Source organism: Ranitomeya variabilis, chromosome 1, assembly GCF_051348905.1.
Source record: "Ranitomeya variabilis isolate aRanVar5 chromosome 1, aRanVar5.hap1, whole genome shotgun sequence".
NCBI lineage: Eukaryota > Metazoa > Chordata > Amphibia > Anura > Dendrobatidae > Ranitomeya > Ranitomeya variabilis.
Window position 1 is genome coordinate 683,626,947 of NC_135232.1, and position 16,424 is coordinate 683,643,370.

The window sequence follows — 16,424 nt, forward strand, 5'->3', positions numbered from 1 at the left end:
GGAAATACCCATCTAGTTATTTTTTGTTTTTGTTTTTTTTAACATCACAATCTACAGTACAGACCAAAAGTTTGGACACACCTTCTCGTTTAAAGATTTTTCTGTATTTTCATGACTATAAAAATTGTACATTCACACTGAAGGCATCAAAACTATAAATTAACACGTGGAATTATATACTTAACAAAAAAATGTGAAACAACTGAAATTATGTCTTATATTCTAGGTTCTTCAAAATAGCCGCCTTTTGCTTTGGTGACTGCTTTGTACACTCTTGGCATTCTCTTGATGAGCTTCAAGAGGTAGTCACTGGCAATGGTCTTCCAACAATCTTGAAGGAGTTTCCAGAGATGCTTAGCACTTGTTGGCCCTTTTGCCTTCACTCTAAGGTCCAGCTCACCCCAAAACATCTCGATTGGGTTCAGGTCTGGTGACTGTGAAGGCCAGGTCATCTGGTGTAGCACCCCATCACTCTCCTTCCTGGTCAAATAGCCCTTACACAGCCTGGAGGTGTGTTTGGGGTCATTGTCCTGTTGAAAAATAAATGATGGTCCAACTAAGCGCAAACCGGATGGAATGGCATGCCACTGCAAGATGCTGTGGTAGCCATGCTGGTTCAGTATGCCTTCAATTTTGAATAAACCCCCAACAGTGTCACCAGCAAAGCACCTTCACACCTCCTCCATGCTTCACGGTGGGAACCAGGCATGTAGAGTCCATCCGTTCACCTTTTCTGCGTCGCACAAAGACACGGTGGTTGGAACCAAAGATCTCAAATTTGTACTCATCAGACCAAAGCACAGATTTCCACTGGTCTAATGTCCACTCCTTGTGTTTTTTAGCCCAAACAAGTCTCTTCTGCTTTTTGCCTGTTCTTAGCAGTGGTTTCCTAGCAGGTATTTTACCATGAAGGCCTGCTGCTCAAAGTCTCCTCTTAACAGTTGTTGTAGAGATGTGTCTGCTGCTAGAACTCTGTGTGGCATTGACCTGGTCTCTAATCTGAGCTGCTGTAACCTGCGATTTCTGAGGCTGGTGACTTGGATAAACTTATCCTCAGAAGCAGAGGTGACTCTTGGTCTTCCTTTCCTGGGGCGGTCCTCATGTGAGCCAGTTCCTTTGTAGCGCTTGATGGTTTTTGCCACTGCACTTGAGGACACTTTCAAAGTTTGCCCAATGTTTCTGATTGACTGACCTTCTTTTCTTAAAGTAATGATGGCCACTCGTTTTTCTTTACTTAGCTGCTTTTTTCTTGCCATAATACAAATTCTAACAGTCTATTCAGTAGGACTATCAGCTGTGTATCCACCAGACTTCTGCACAACACAACTGATGGTCCCAACCCCATTTATAAATCAAGAAATCCCACTTATTAAACCTGACAGGGCACACCTGTGAAGTGAAAACCATTTCCGGTGACTACCCCTTGAAGCTCATCAAGAGTTTGCAAAGCAGTCATCAAAGCAAAAGGTGGCTACTTTGAAGAACCTAGAATATAAGACATAATTTCAGTTGTTTCACACTTTTTTTGTTAAGCATATAATTCCACATGTGTTAATTCATAGTTTGATGCCTTCAGTGTGAATGTACAATTTTCATAGTCATGAAAATGCAGAAAAATCTTTTAATGAGAAGGTGTGTCCAAACTTTTGGCCTGTACTGTATATTAAATTATTATAATATTATATATTAAAATATATAGAAATCTTACAATTTTCACACTGGTTTTATTTTAAACTGATACTTCCTATTCTTTACAGAAAGCTTTTTGTGAGTTCTGTTATAATGACCTCTATATACAGCTGATAAAACCGGATCCATCAATCACAGTAGGCGATGTCACAGCTCCCCTGCTCCTCCTTCCTTCACACACTCATTAGATGCATTAATACAGTAGATCGGGTCTATTGATGCTAATGTAATTGTGGAGTGCCTGAAAGAACAGAAAATTAGAATCTAAAATAACCCAGTGACCATTGTGAAAATTGCAAGATATCTTTTTTTTTTTTTTTTCTAATACTGATAAAGGGGAAAAAATGAGCAAAACATTACCAGAGACTTTTAAAAATACGTTTTAAAGGGGTTGTCCCATGCTTTTGTATTATCTTTCAGATAGATCATATATCAGATTGTTGGGGGTGTGACACCCAGTAACCCTCTGATCAGATGTGATCAGTTTGGAGGGGAACCTCATAGCTCCTTCAACTGTATAGTGGCCGCAGTCGGGTACTGCACATCCGGCCGTATCCAAATGTATAGGGGAGTTTGGTGAACCCACACCTCGCCACCCTGCCTGACATCACTATTACGTCAGACGGATCACGTAGTGAGGTCTCCCCATTTTCACCAACGTGACATTCTGCACCTCCTGGGGACACATAAGGTCAGCTTGGTACAGTTTTTCACAGATGCCCTTCGTCCACACGGGCCCAGGGAGGCATGTAGAGTGAGAGAATGTGGCCCACCCAGTCACTGACGTGGCACCACACTCGCTCACAACTCTGACAAGTTGAGAGGCCCCTTTCACTAGCACCAGTGAAACAGAGCGCTGCCACCAGTTCCTCATTAGATAGAAGCCTGGTCCACTACCGGGATTATACCGGGACAGAAACCAGCCCCGGTGGCATGGAAAGTTAAACCAAGAAACTGATGTGTAGATTCGTGGCAGCCCAAGGTTAAATTATGTATTTAATCGCCTCAAGGGCACACTAGGCAATACACTGTACACGATGGTTACACATATACAGTGGTCAAATACAATATTGGTAGGTCAAAAGATATAAGCAGATGAATTATGTAAATTACCGGATTGATGTTCATCTCTGTGTGCGCTGGGCAGCAGGCGGCATGGGCTGCCGGCTGGCTCATAGGTCCTTCACAGCACATTACTCGATGTGACCCCCCTTTTGAAGTGGACCGCATGCATAACAGAGAGACAAACCACACGTGGCCTTACACTAGCCTTTATCCACTTCGGATCACTGCCCTTTGGGCTGAACCTAAATCCCCTCCCCTTGCCTCTAGCAGCTAAAAATGCCAAAACCTAAGATGAGTCATAACTCTTTAATGGACGGTCCTAGGGAGAGGATTTTTGCACAATTCGATCCGGCTGGGACCCTGCCACGCGTTGAGACTAAACACATGTTGGCTATCTGGTTTTTATTAGCCATTCTATGTATCTCCCCTACCTGGGGTCTCAGAACGGATTGAGCCCCTGGAAGGCGTTCACCATGTTCTGGAGATCTCGGAAATAGAAACGATATACGGCTAGGACGTTTAGTATCTCCATAACTCCTCATGGAATCATGTTTCTAGAACGTTCTTTGGCAGCTTCAGTATGACTCTATATTGCAAGCAAGCCTTTGTACTGCTCTGAGCTGGCTCTGGATTTGAGATTTGTCACTCACAGCCTTTGGCTGTGACTGCAGACTTGTGAATCCTCACAGTGCGCACACTGCTTACTGTGAGGATTCTCCGGACCTGAGAGTAGGTGGTCATGTGACTGCAAGTATGCCACTTTCCGCTTAGACGTGTCCAGCCTTGCTCGATACATTTGCATTGAGTGAGGCAGCACACGTCTAGTAGATATGTAACTGCATGTATGCAAATCATATACTTGCGGTCACATAATTGCCCGATCTCCGCATCGGCATCAGAGAATCCTCACAGCACATAGTGACTGCAGACATGTGCCCAAAGCCTCGACAACCCCGCTAAGAGTGACTAAATGCAATAACGCAACCATGAAAATTCCAAGAACGTCAATGATTTGGCTTTTTTACGTATTGAAGTTAATAGCATGGTTGCTAAGAAAATGTGCAACATTTTCCACTGCCTTCCAGAACCGAACGATGTATCATCCAGTCTTTTACATTCCAGGATCTCATCATAGATGCTTTTGTATTAAATAAAAAAACAAACATCTGACACCAGGATTGATGGCAGGATCCCTCTTGAACTGACAGGTTTGTTAAGATGTTATTGATGGAGGCAGTCTCCTGACGGCTCATGTCCTTCATGTAAGGTCATCTACAGTAAGACATGCAGCTGCTGAGAATATCAACGTGCCTGGCACAGCAGCCATTACAGTAGGGGCTTCTTGGACGGCTGCCTGACACTGGTGAAAAGTGCTGAGCTGAAAAAGATGTCCGAGAACTTTGTATATAAACTATTAAAATATTTAAGTGAAAGCAGAAACTTAGGCAATTGCATAAATACCTATTCCCCAGTATGATAATCTTATGCGTGGCTGTGAAGAATTTTCAGTTGCCCTGAAGGAAAGCAGATGCCTCATACTATCTGAACATCCGCTCGCCCTGTGATCTGTTACTGGCACACTGTCAGCAGCAGTTGCTATAGGATGGAATTGCTGCGTAACCTGTCACATGGAACATGGTGTCTGATCTATACACACGGCTATAGTTTGTGGGAAAAGATTCAGTATATCTTGTATGTTCTGTTATAAAGTCTTGCACATTCTGGCCTTAGGAGTCCAGTGGGTGGTCCTATTTAGTGATTATTACCTGGTAGGACCACCCAATGGACTCCTGAGCAGAGAGGAAACTTCTAAAATACATATAGTATTCAAAGAGAAATTTTGGACTTATACAATTGATGATAGTTCATAAATATCCGGTTGGTGGTGGTCTTATACCTGGCACACCCACTAATCAGCTTTTTCGTCAGCTCCATCACTGTCTGGATGTACAGCACCAGCTCCCTTCACTCTGTAGAGCCCACTGCCGAGACTGCAGATCAGCTCGTATTCAGTGCAGGGGTTTCTTCTTCATTCATGGATTACATCTGGTCAGTGCCGGAGCTCAAACATGCAAGTTTTTAGACCCCCTTGCGGATCTAGTATTAAAGGGGTTGTCCGGACTTTGGCTACAAGTCTGCAGTGACTGCAGACTTGTGAATCCTCACATCCCACACATTGCTTCCAGTAAGAATTCTCCGGTGTTGTGAGCGGGTGGTCATGTGAGCAGAAGTGTGCGATTTGCTTACTTCTGGCCACAGTCTGACTAGACTTGTCTGGTCTCATTCAATAAACTTGCATTGAGCGAGGCTGCACACGTCTAGTTGGCACATGACCACATCTATGCGAGTAACATACTTGCACTCAGGTGCCCGCCGGCACCAGAAAATCCTCACAGTGCGCAATGTGAGGATTCACAAATCTGCAGTCACATGGAGTAACTGCAGACTTGGAACCCAAGGCTGCACAATCCCTTTAATGGCCAATGTTAAAGATAGGTCATCGATATCATAAGGCCAGAAAGCCTCTCTAATCCTTGATTTATAACTTCCTGAAAAAAAATCTGTTCAGCTCCTCATGCTCTAAACCATGCCACCTGCAGACTAGACACCATCCTATATAGTACAGGCTTCCTTTTAACTGGTTGCAAGATGGAACTTTGATCCATAAGGGACATTTGTATAAATTAGGAAGCTTCTTGCTCTCCTTGCTTTTAATTATATAATTTTTTTTTCTTTGCAGTTCATGAAGAAGAAGCCGAGTAAAAGACTGGGGAGCTTGGCGCTTGGTGGAGAGAGGGCCATTGTAAGGCATTTATTTTTTAAAGATATTAACTGGGATCAACTGAACAAAAAAGAGATCGAACCTCCATTTAGGCCTAGGATTGTAAGTATATGACGGCTGGATTTGTAATGTCTGGATTTTACTGTGGAAGCTGGAAAATAAACAACGATAACTTACTTTACAGTAAATATCCATTGGTAATTGCCATATTAAAGCCTTTGACACATTGGTCTCCTGCTCTTATATAACATTGGAAAGTCTACCAATTAACATGCAGAAAGGTTAAAATTTGTGCAAAAAATAAAAAATTAAATTGCATTGATTTGCAATATTTTACACTTTTTTTATCAAACATTGGGAAGTGGACTAAAATGCTTAAAAAGTTGGTCAATGTAAAATAAAAACCGTCTCTACGCCAATGCCAATCCCGTTCCAGCTATGTCGTTGCCAGGTCTCCCGGGACTAGCCTGACGTTATGTCATGAGAGCCCTGCAGACAATCAGCGGCCACTTCACTCTCATCTCCGTCAGACCTAGCTGACATCCGGAGGAGGCCAGGGAGCAGCTGCAGTTCTCACTTCTTTCTTATGTCCGTTTTGTCCAAAAGAAGTAAAAGTTAAGCCACTGCTTATTGTCTGCAGGGCTAATGTGAAATAACAACGTCGGGCGAGTCCCGGGAGACCCGGCGCCAAAGGGCTGTACGGGCTGTTATATTTTTACATGGTGAAATATAGTAAATAAGAAGGGGTTGTCCGCGGATTAGATATAACATTTGATAAATATGGAGCCTGGATTTGGAAGTCAGTATTTGGTGCAAATGTCATCATTTTTGGTACATGTTGGTCAATGTCTCCAGGTAAGATACAGGAAAGATATATATCTTGGTACCTTGTTAGCCAGTAGATAGAAAAATATTTAGAATTGAGAGTCCTCAGTGGTTGATACCTTTTAATGGCTAACTGAAAAGGTGGTAACAAATTGCAAGCTTTCGAGACTACATAAGTCTCTTCATCAGGCAAAGACTAAATCAAATTCTGAAAAATCACATATTTATGCACAACATAGTATAGAAAAAAAAAAAAAAAAAGAGGGGAAAAAAACCATGGCTAAGCCAGGTGACATGAAGCAGAATTACCATGGGTGATAAACAGTTACGTCCATAAATATTGGGCCAATTCTTAGATAAGGATTGTTTTATTGTCCTGTGATTAGGGTCTCTGTTGTGATGACCCCACATGGTCTGATGGGCAAGTTCCTTAATTGATGTAAAAAGACATAAATCCGTGTGACACATTCATTCCTGCAGTTAGAGTGTCAAAGGTCGTCATCAGTTTATATTCCCAGACTCTCCTGTCTTTCTGCGATTTGAAGTTACTTTTTAGTACAAGTAATTTCATGTCCATAATGTTATGATTTGGGAGACAGAAATGTATTGCCACAGGTAGATCCATTCTTTTTTCTCTTATTGTGTGGCGATGAGAGTTCATCCTTGTTCTCAGTTTCTGCCCTGTCTCCCCCACATACAGACCCCCAGTTGGACATTTAGTAAAAATAATTAGGTACACCACATTAGAAGTGACGCAGCTGAATGTACCTGGGATCTTGTAGTCCTGATGTGAGTTGGGGATCTTTATCTTGTCCGTGGTCATTATAAATGGACAGGTTTTACATTTTTTCTGGTTGCAAGGAAAGGTACCTGCAGCTGTTGGAGAGGACAGGGAGCTTCTGACAATGATGCTTCTTAGATTTGGGGGCTGCCTAAAACACAGTAGTGGGGGGTCTGGAAAAATGGATTGTAGTCTGGCATCTTTTTGCAGTAAAGGTTGTAATTTCCATGCTCCCCTTAGCACCTCCTGATTTGGATTGTAGGTGACTACTAGAGGCACCCGGTTATTTTCTTCTTTAGCTTTGTAATGTAGCAGGTGATTCCTTGATATTCTGGTGGCTCTTGTGATCTGATTTTCAATTGTTCTTGGATGGTAGCACTGATTCAAAAAGGTCTTTCTGAGGCGACCAAGGTGTTCATCTCTATCCATTGGGTTGGAACATATACGATTGTATCTGATGGCTTGGCTGTAGACAATGGAGTTTTTTATGTGTTTTGGATGGAAACTGTCCCATTTAACGTATGTTGGACGGTCAATCGGCTTCTGATACAGGGATGTCTCTATTTTATTGTTCTGCAGCTTAATGATGGTGTCCAAAAAGTTAATCTCAGTGCTGGAGTAGTTGAGTGTCAAGTTGATGTTTGGATGAAATTGATTAAACTGTTCATGGAACGACTTTAGCTGTGGCTCAGACTCCGTCCAGATGATTAAAATATCATCAATGTAGCAGTAGTAGGCCAGAAGCCTGATGGGACATGAGGACAAAAAGTCGCTTTCAAGCTTGGCCATGAAAAGATTTGCACACTGTGGAGCCATTTTACTTCCCATAGCTGTACCAGTCTCCTGTAGATAGATCTTCTTGTCAAACTCAAAGTAATTGTGGGTGAGGATGAATTTTATAAGTTTCACCACAGAATTTGCATCAGTCCCTGTGTTTTCCATGAAGAATTTGCAGGCATTTAATGCATCCTGGTGTGGGATATTGGAGTACAAAGATTCCACATCCATGGTGGCCAGGATGGTTCCTTCTGGTAGAGGACCTATTGCTGCTAGTTTATTCAATAGGTCAGTTGTGTCCTGAATGTAGCTGGGTGTATCTTTTACCAGGGGCTAAAGAATACACTCTACCCTTCCAGATACCTGCTCAGTAAGGGTGCCCACACATGAAATAATTGGTCTTCCTGGGTTTCCAGATTTGTGGATTTTGGGAAGTATGTAGAATGTCCCTATTCTTGGACTTTCTGGTATCAGGTCATTGGCTCTTATGGATACGTCAGGCAGACAAGATACCAACTTGTTTAGTTCCTTGTAGAAGTCCTGTGTAGGATCCGACTCCAATTTTTTGTAGTAGCGTGTGTCCATAAGTTGTCTGTTTGCTTCCTTCATATAGTCTGATGTGTTCATCATGACTATTGCACCTCCCTTGTCAGCAGGTTTGATGATGATTTCTTTGTTGGTTTTCAGAGACTGTATGGCCTTTCTCTCCTGGGCACTGATGTTGGATGCTTGTGTCCTGTTAGTATCTATGATTGTGGATTTTATCAAATGTCTGAAGGAGTCTATATATTTATCCAAATGAGGGTTGCGTCCAGGTGGAGGTGTCCAGTCTGACCTCTTCTTTGTTGTTAGGATCCCTTTTCCTTCAGTCCAGGTGGGTTCTGAATCTTCTGTATCATTGAAATATTCCCTCAGACGCAGTCTCCTGAAAAAATATTCCATATCACTGCAGAGTTCAGTTTTATCCAGGGCCTTAGTAGGACAAAATGAGAGTCCTCTGTAAAGCACGGCCAGCTCCACTTTGTTGTGTTTATAATCTGAGAGATTAATGACACAGTTATTTGTGCCTGGAATGGAGTGGTTGTCCAAGTTGTCAGGCTTAAGGTACCTTCACACTAAGCGACTTTACAACGATATCGCTAGCGATCCGTGATGTTGCAGCGTCCTGGATAGCGATATCGTTGTGTTTGACACGCAGCAGCGATCTGGATCCTGCTGTGATATCGCTGGTCGTTGCTGAAAGTCCAGAACTTTATTTCGTCGCTGGATCTCCCGTAGACATCGCTGGATCGGTGTGTGTGACACCGATCCAGCGATGTCTTCACTGGTAACCAGGGTAAACATCGGGTTACTAAGCGCAGGGCCGCGCTTAGTAACCCGATGTTTACCCTGGTTACCATTGTAAAAGTTAAAAAAAAAACACATACTCACATTCCGGTGCCCGGCGTCCGCTTCCCTGCACTCCTCCTGCATCCTGTGTAAGTGAAGCCGTAAAGCAGAGCGGTGATGTCACCGCTCTGCTCTGTGGGAGATTCCGGAGATGTTCGGCGCTGACACAGGATGCAGGAGGAGTGCAGGGAAGCGGACGCCGGGCACCGGAATGTGAGTATGTGTTTTTTTTTTAACTTTTACAATGGTAACCAGGGTAAACATCGGGTTACTAAGCGCGGCTCTGCGCTTAGTAACCCGATGTTTACCCTGGTTACCAGGGGACTTCGGCATCGTTGGTCGCTGGAGAGCCGTCTGTGTGAAAGCTCTCCAGCGACCACACAGCGACTAAACAGCGACGCTGCAGCGATCGGCATCGTTGTCTGTATCGCTGCAGCGTCGCTTAGTGTGAAGGTACCTTTAGGCTTTGTTTGCCCATCAGACCATGTGGGGTCATCACACCAGAGAACCCTAATCACAGGACAATAAAACAATCCTTATCTAAGAATTGGCCCAATATTTATGGACGTAACTGTTTATCACCCATGGTAATTCTGCTTCATGTCACCTGGCTTAGCCATGGTTTTTTTCCCCTTTTTTTTTTTCTTTCTATACTATGTTGTGCATAAATATGTGATTCTTCAGAATTTGTTTTAGTCTTTGCCTGATGAAGAGACGTATGTAGTCTCGAAAGCTTGCAATTTGTTACCATCTTTTCAGTTAGCCATTAAAAGGTATCAACCACTGAGGACTCTCAATTCTAAATATTTTTCCAGGTAAGATATTCAGTCATGGCCGAAAGTTTAGGAAGCCTTAAAATTGTTCCAGAAAAAAAAGTATTTCTCCCAGAAAATTTCCTTTGTGTGTATTCGAACAACACAAAAAAAAACAGAGAAAAAGAGCAAAATTGTTGGCACCCTCAACTTAATATTTGGTTGCACACCCTTTGGAATAAATAACTGCAATCAGTCGCTTCCTATAATCATCAACAAGCTTCTTACACCTCTCAACTGGAATTCTGGACGACTCTTCTTTTTCAAACTTCTCCAGGTCTCATATTTGAAGGTCATCTTCTCAGGGCTATGCAGTCGGTAAGGCAAACCTCCAACTCCTCAATTTCCCTGACTCCAGCTCCACAACTCCAACCCCACAGCACTGGTCACTACTGAGCATGTACATAAAGTGCAGCACAGATTCATCTCAACTAAAAGCCGAGATCCTTAGTTCAGGAACAGAACAGACATTTATAGGACATTTCAGAACTTTCCCAAATTCTTATGAAAAATATTCAACACATTCTGCATTGTAGTACTGAACCCAATTTATTATATATATGTATTATATTTATGTAGGTCCATTTTATACCAACTCCATGACTCAGACTCCACAGCACTGCTTATCCCAACAAGAATTTTAAGATCTCTCCACATGTGTCCAATGGGATTTAGATCTGGACTCATTGCAGCCACTTCAGAACTCTCTAGTGCTTTGTTTTTATCCTTTTCTGGGTGCTTCTTGATGTTTGGGGCCATTGTCCTGCTGAAAGACCCATGAAAGCAAACCCATCTTTCTGACTCTGGACACTACATTGCAACCCAAAATTGTTTGGTAATCTTCACATTTCATGATGCCTTGCACAAAGTCAAGGTACCCAGTGCCAGAGGAAGCAAAACAACCCCAAAACATCTTTGAACCTCCACCATATTTGACTGTAGGTACTGTGTTCTTTTCTTTGTAGGCCTCATTCCGTTTTCTGTAAACAGTAGAGTGAAGTGTTTTACCAAAAAGCTCTATCTTGGTCTAGTTTGTCCACAAGACTCTTGCCCAGAAGAATTTTGGCTTACTGCAGTCTAGGTTTTTTATATATCTGTGTTAGCAGTGGGGTCTTCCTGGGTCTTCTGCCATAGCGTTTCATTTCATTCAAATTGAATGAATGACACTGATGCATCCTGAGTCTGCAGGACAGCTTGAATTTCTTTGAAACTTGATTGGGGCTGTTTATACACCATCTGGACTATCCTGCATCTTTCATCAATTTTTCTTTGCCGTTCAAGTCCAGGGAGACGAGTTACAGTACCATGGGTTGTAAACTTCTTGATTATGTTGCACACCGTGGACAAAGAAACATCAAGATCTCTGGAGATGGACTTGTAAGCTTGAGATTATTCATATTTTTCAACAGTTTTGTTTCTCAAGTCCTCAGATAATTCTCTTCTCTTCTTTCTGTTCTCCATGCTTATTGTGGCACACAGACACAAAATGCAAAGATTGAGTCAACTTCTCCCCTTTTTATCTGGTTTCATCTGTGATTTTCAGATTACCCACACTTGTTACTTGCCACAGGTGAATTTGAATGAGCATCACATGCTTGAAATAAAGTTGTTTACCCACAATATTGGAAAGGCCCATTTTTGGAGTTTTGTGTGAAATGATGTCCAATTTGCCTTTTTCTTCTCAATTTTTTTTTGTGGTGTTCCATTACACACAAAGGAAATGAACATGTGTATAATAAATCATATAATTTTCTGGGAGAAGTACTTCATTTTCTGGAACAATTTCAAGAGTGCTAAAACTTTTCTCGATGACTGTACATTCCATATATAATATTTTATATTGGACATGTGGGGCTGAGCTAATATTGCAGTACTGTAGGCATCTGTTGTAGTCACTTTTTCTTTCTTCCTTCTGATTTATACCGTAGATGTTTTTGCATTATGGGTATACCTACTAGCAGTGTACAGCATTTGTATGGCAGATAATGTATCCCTTTCTCTCCACAGAAAGCCAGAGAGGATGTGAGCAACTTTGACCCCGAATTCATCAAAGAGGAAGCAGTATTAACCCCCATCGATGAGAAGTTGTTACCAATGATTAACCAGGATGAGTTCAGAAACTTCTCCTACACCGCGGCAGAACCCCAGAGCACGTCACAGGATGGAAATGCCCGAATGATGCAATAAAACCAAATAGGAAGGTTTGCTCCAAACCGCACCGAGATCACGGCTTATGTGCCTTTCCTGCAGCTTGAGTAGATGAATTATTTATCGTGCTGGTACTGTATCTCCATGTCCTGAATTTCAAGCGTCTCTCGTTGTTTGAAAGCAGAAGGTTCCAGCATATGACACATTAATGATAGGAGAAGAGGGAATTTCTCCAGAGCATTAAACTTCACATTCTTGCAGAATCTCAATTCATCCAAGCCTCCGCTTGCAAGCCACTTAAAGAAGATTTACGCCGTGGGCTATGACTCCAGCGTCTTCTTCAGAGCTGTGTATGAGAATGCTTAAACGCTTTGTGTGACGGCTGTATACACACGGTGCATCCCTGCGTGTGACAATTGGCTAAGGAGAAGCAACCCAATCTCAACCGGTCACTTCTATCTCATAGCTGCTGTGCCATGGGTCATATAGGAGCCCAGAGCAAAGACTGTAAAAACTCAGTATATAAAATATTGTTGGAAGCAGCAAAAAAAAATAAAAACAAGAAGACGAAAACTGTTACAAATTCCTAGAGACTGACAATAATGATCTCCAGATGGTTTATAAAAGTAGCGAAGAATTGTGATTTCAGAACTTAGGACAAAATCCTGGGCCGTCCCAAGCTACGAGGCCAGAAAAAGTCTGCCAAGTATCATTTATATCTGGAACCGAAGAACAAAGAGGAAAGAAGAGACAGTCATTGGCAAGAAGCTGATGGCTGAGGCCAAGCGGTGAAACTAGAGCAGTTATATAAGAGCGCCATCAGTCCTTGATGTTTTCCAATTATCGATGCTTCCTTTTTTTTCTATTCAAAGACTATGAAGAACCAAACAAAAAAGCACAAATAATGTGAGATTTAGACGACTTTCTACCGTACGTACTGTCGCTAGATAAGCTAGGAGGTTCACATGCTGGACAGTTGGTGGGCAAACACTTGAAGAATATATAGAACTGCTCCCATTGGCAACTTGACGCCTTGAAGTTTCTCTTGTAGCCACAAATAGTCAGCCAACCACTTCAGGAAGTTAAAATGATGACCCACCTTGGTTCCCGGTCATATCATTGATGGTGTAGCCTAAAATATGTGACATTAATCGTATCAGTGATGAGCCAAAGGCGGTCATACAGTCTGCCCACGTCAGCAGGTGTATGACTTTTATAGGGTAGCGTGAGTTATGAATGCGAGTATAAATGCAATACATTCTTGAGGTTTTTAGAAAATAGTCTAAAAAGAAAATGTAATGTAAACCCGAAACGAGAAAAGAAACCATTTTAATTTGCTTATTGTATTGAAATATTTTGACTTTTAGAAATATATTTATAAGAATGATTGTGTTGTGTCCAGATTTTTTACTTACTTGGGGTGGTGGAACATGATGGAAGGAGTTATAAGCTGAACATAGATAGTGCCACTCTTGAGACTCCATAGCGATCAACTGTAGAGGAAGCAAGTGTTTGATTCCCCTGCAGCACCTCCGTAGGAGAAATAGAGCATTACATGGCAGTGGGTCCTCCAACGAGAGATGCCTTTTGTAGCCACACTTCTTTTCGTTGAAGGTCCCAAAGTCCCTTTATAATGATGGCTTTACATATAGTGCATAGGTGGAGCTCTTCATTTTCAGCAGGTTACTATCATTTAGGGGGCTACCAGAGTCTTTCAGGGGTAGGTTGGGAAGGATACGAGAGCTCCATAACCAAGGCATTGGGAAGTAGTCTGGAAGCCACTCAACCTACTTTTACCATAAAAATTATCATTAATGTCCACCCAAGCCAGAAAGACATGATATTTAAGGTTATGATGAGCGCTGCCGATAGTCTGTGTATTACATGATCACCCATAGACTGGAATGGGTGCCAGCCACATGATGCTACATGAGCTCCACAGCTGCCTCTGCAAGGAAAATGTGCGACCGGAGGCCAGTCTTTGACTGATACCATCAGCAGATATCTGGAACTACTTTTTTATGTTGTGTTGGGACAACCTCTTTAATTTCTAGTGGTGACAGCTTGTTTGGTTTAATCATCCCAGTTGCAGCCAATTTTGTTTTTCTTAGTTATTGTGTAATTAAACCAGAGATAAAGGATCCAAACACTATTATTATACAGCACTTTGTTATATGTGATGAAGTTCAAAAAGAAGCCGACTTTATAGCTGGGCAGGCTGTCTGCATTATACAAATTGACACTACATGGAGGAAAGTTCACCAGTTGGACAGAAGGAATGGAAACTTTCTACAAGATGGTTTTCTGGTCATAATTGACAGCAAACACAGGTGAGCTATAATCTGACTTATGTTCTACCCACATGTAGTTGTTATTCACCTCTCCTGGACTCCGGGTCAGCTGCTGCGTTCTCCATTTCCTGCTGGATCCCTTTGGTTTTTTTTTAGTAAGGAGTTGACACTCTCCTGCAATGTCACTCTCCCGCACCTTATAGCCCAAAGCATTCATATAGTCGGCATCAATGCTGCTACTGTGGACAATTTTGTAATCTTGGCTATTACACCTGCTCCTCTTTTTTGCGTTAGAGCTATACAACTATGTTAGGCTACGTTCACATTTGCGTTGTGCGCCGCAGCGTCGGCGCCGCAGCGCACAACGCAAACAAAAACGCGGCAAAACGCTGCGTTTTGCGCCGCATGCGTCCTTTTTGGCCGAAAGTTGGACGCAAAAAAAATGCAACTTGAAGCGTTTCTTGCGTCCAACGCTTGCGGCCATGCGGCGCAAAACGCAGCACAACGCATGTCCATGCGCCCCCATGTTAAATATAGGGGCGCATGACGCATGCGGCGCCGCTGCGGCGCCCGACGCTGCGGCGCTGACCGCAAATGTGAACGTAGCCTTAGTTTTGTCATAGAACTCTATTGCAAACCCAGCTGTGCAATACCGGTTTGTTATTGTTGGGTTAACTCTGCTACATCTTTTGACTACCTTTGAACATCCATTGCAAACTCAGCACTGCTACACCAGTTCCTCTTTGCTGAATCTGCTCCGCTACTTCATTGTGACCAGTTCTGTTACATGAACAGCCACTGCAAACCCAACCCTGCTTCGTCCGTTGCTGTGGTTCCTGCTCAGTTCTTCTAGTTGCCATTGTTCCAGGTCTGCCTTAACAACCTTCATTGATCCAACTAGATTGCCCTGCTGCACCAGTGTGTTGTATCCATGCTGCATAAGAATGGTTATCCCGGACCACGTGCTTTTAGGATCTCTCTGTGTTTGAGATGTAACAGTGACCATGTAATTGATGGTAACTATAATCTTGTTCAATTAAAGGGGTACTCTTATTATTTAATGAGGGCATATGTGAAAGAGGGGGTCATGGGACACATAGAAGATCTTTCTCAGTTTTAATCATAAAATGAGACAAAGTAGAGGAGAAAATTAAGGGCTCATACTCATTTGCGAGAAAAACGGATGAGTGCAATCCGATAAAAAATCAGATTGCACTCTGACCAATATTAAGCTATGAGTCACAACTCAACTGGGATTTTTTTTCTAAGCTGAAATAAGACTGAGAAAAAAATTGCATCATGCTGCGATTGTCCTTGTATATCGGACGAGACTCGCCAATGCAAGTCAATGGGTGCAAGAAAAAAATCCCATGGCACTTGAACCATACGAGTGACATCCGATTTTTATACACCGATCTCTTTTGAAAAGCCGGCAATTCATCTGACACGTACTGTAAAATCACAGGATGACCCGACAGAATAGTATAGATGGAATAGATATAGTCTCATGTACAGCATCATAGAATCAATGGTGCTATATAAATAAAAATAATACACATAGAAAAGATAGATATAAAGATGTCAGTCATATAATTATTACAGAGCTTGTGTAGCTTACTGTACATGTATTTTTTTTTACATGCTAAATTATTTTCGGGGGAAAAAATGGCGTGGAATCCCCTCGATATTTTATTAACCAGCAGAGGGAAAATTGACAGCTGAGGCCAGATGTTTATAGCCAGAGAAGGGGGTAATGCCTATGGAGCTTCCCAGGCTATTAATATCAGCTCACAGCTGTATACTTAGCCTTTCCTGGATATTAAAATGGGGGACCACCCAAAAAAAATGACGTAGGGTTCCCCTAT

General features: G+C 42.3%; 1 protein-coding gene across 2 annotated transcripts in view; it reads left to right on the forward strand.

The window, feature by feature from the left end:
• The window catches only part of PRKCH (protein kinase C eta), a 200,214-nt gene extending 186,558 nt beyond the window's left edge, over window positions 1-13,656 (forward strand). For both annotated transcript variants that reach the window (XM_077265566.1, XM_077265574.1), the window contains exons 13-14: window positions 5,495-5,638; window positions 12,128-13,656. In XM_077265566.1, the coding sequence (XP_077121681.1) occupies window positions 5,495-5,638; window positions 12,128-12,307 (324 nt within the window). In that variant the 3' untranslated portion in view covers window positions 12,308-13,656. The remainder of the gene's footprint in view (window positions 1-5,494; window positions 5,639-12,127) is intronic.
• The last annotated feature ends 2,768 nt before the right edge of the window (window positions 13,657-16,424 follow it).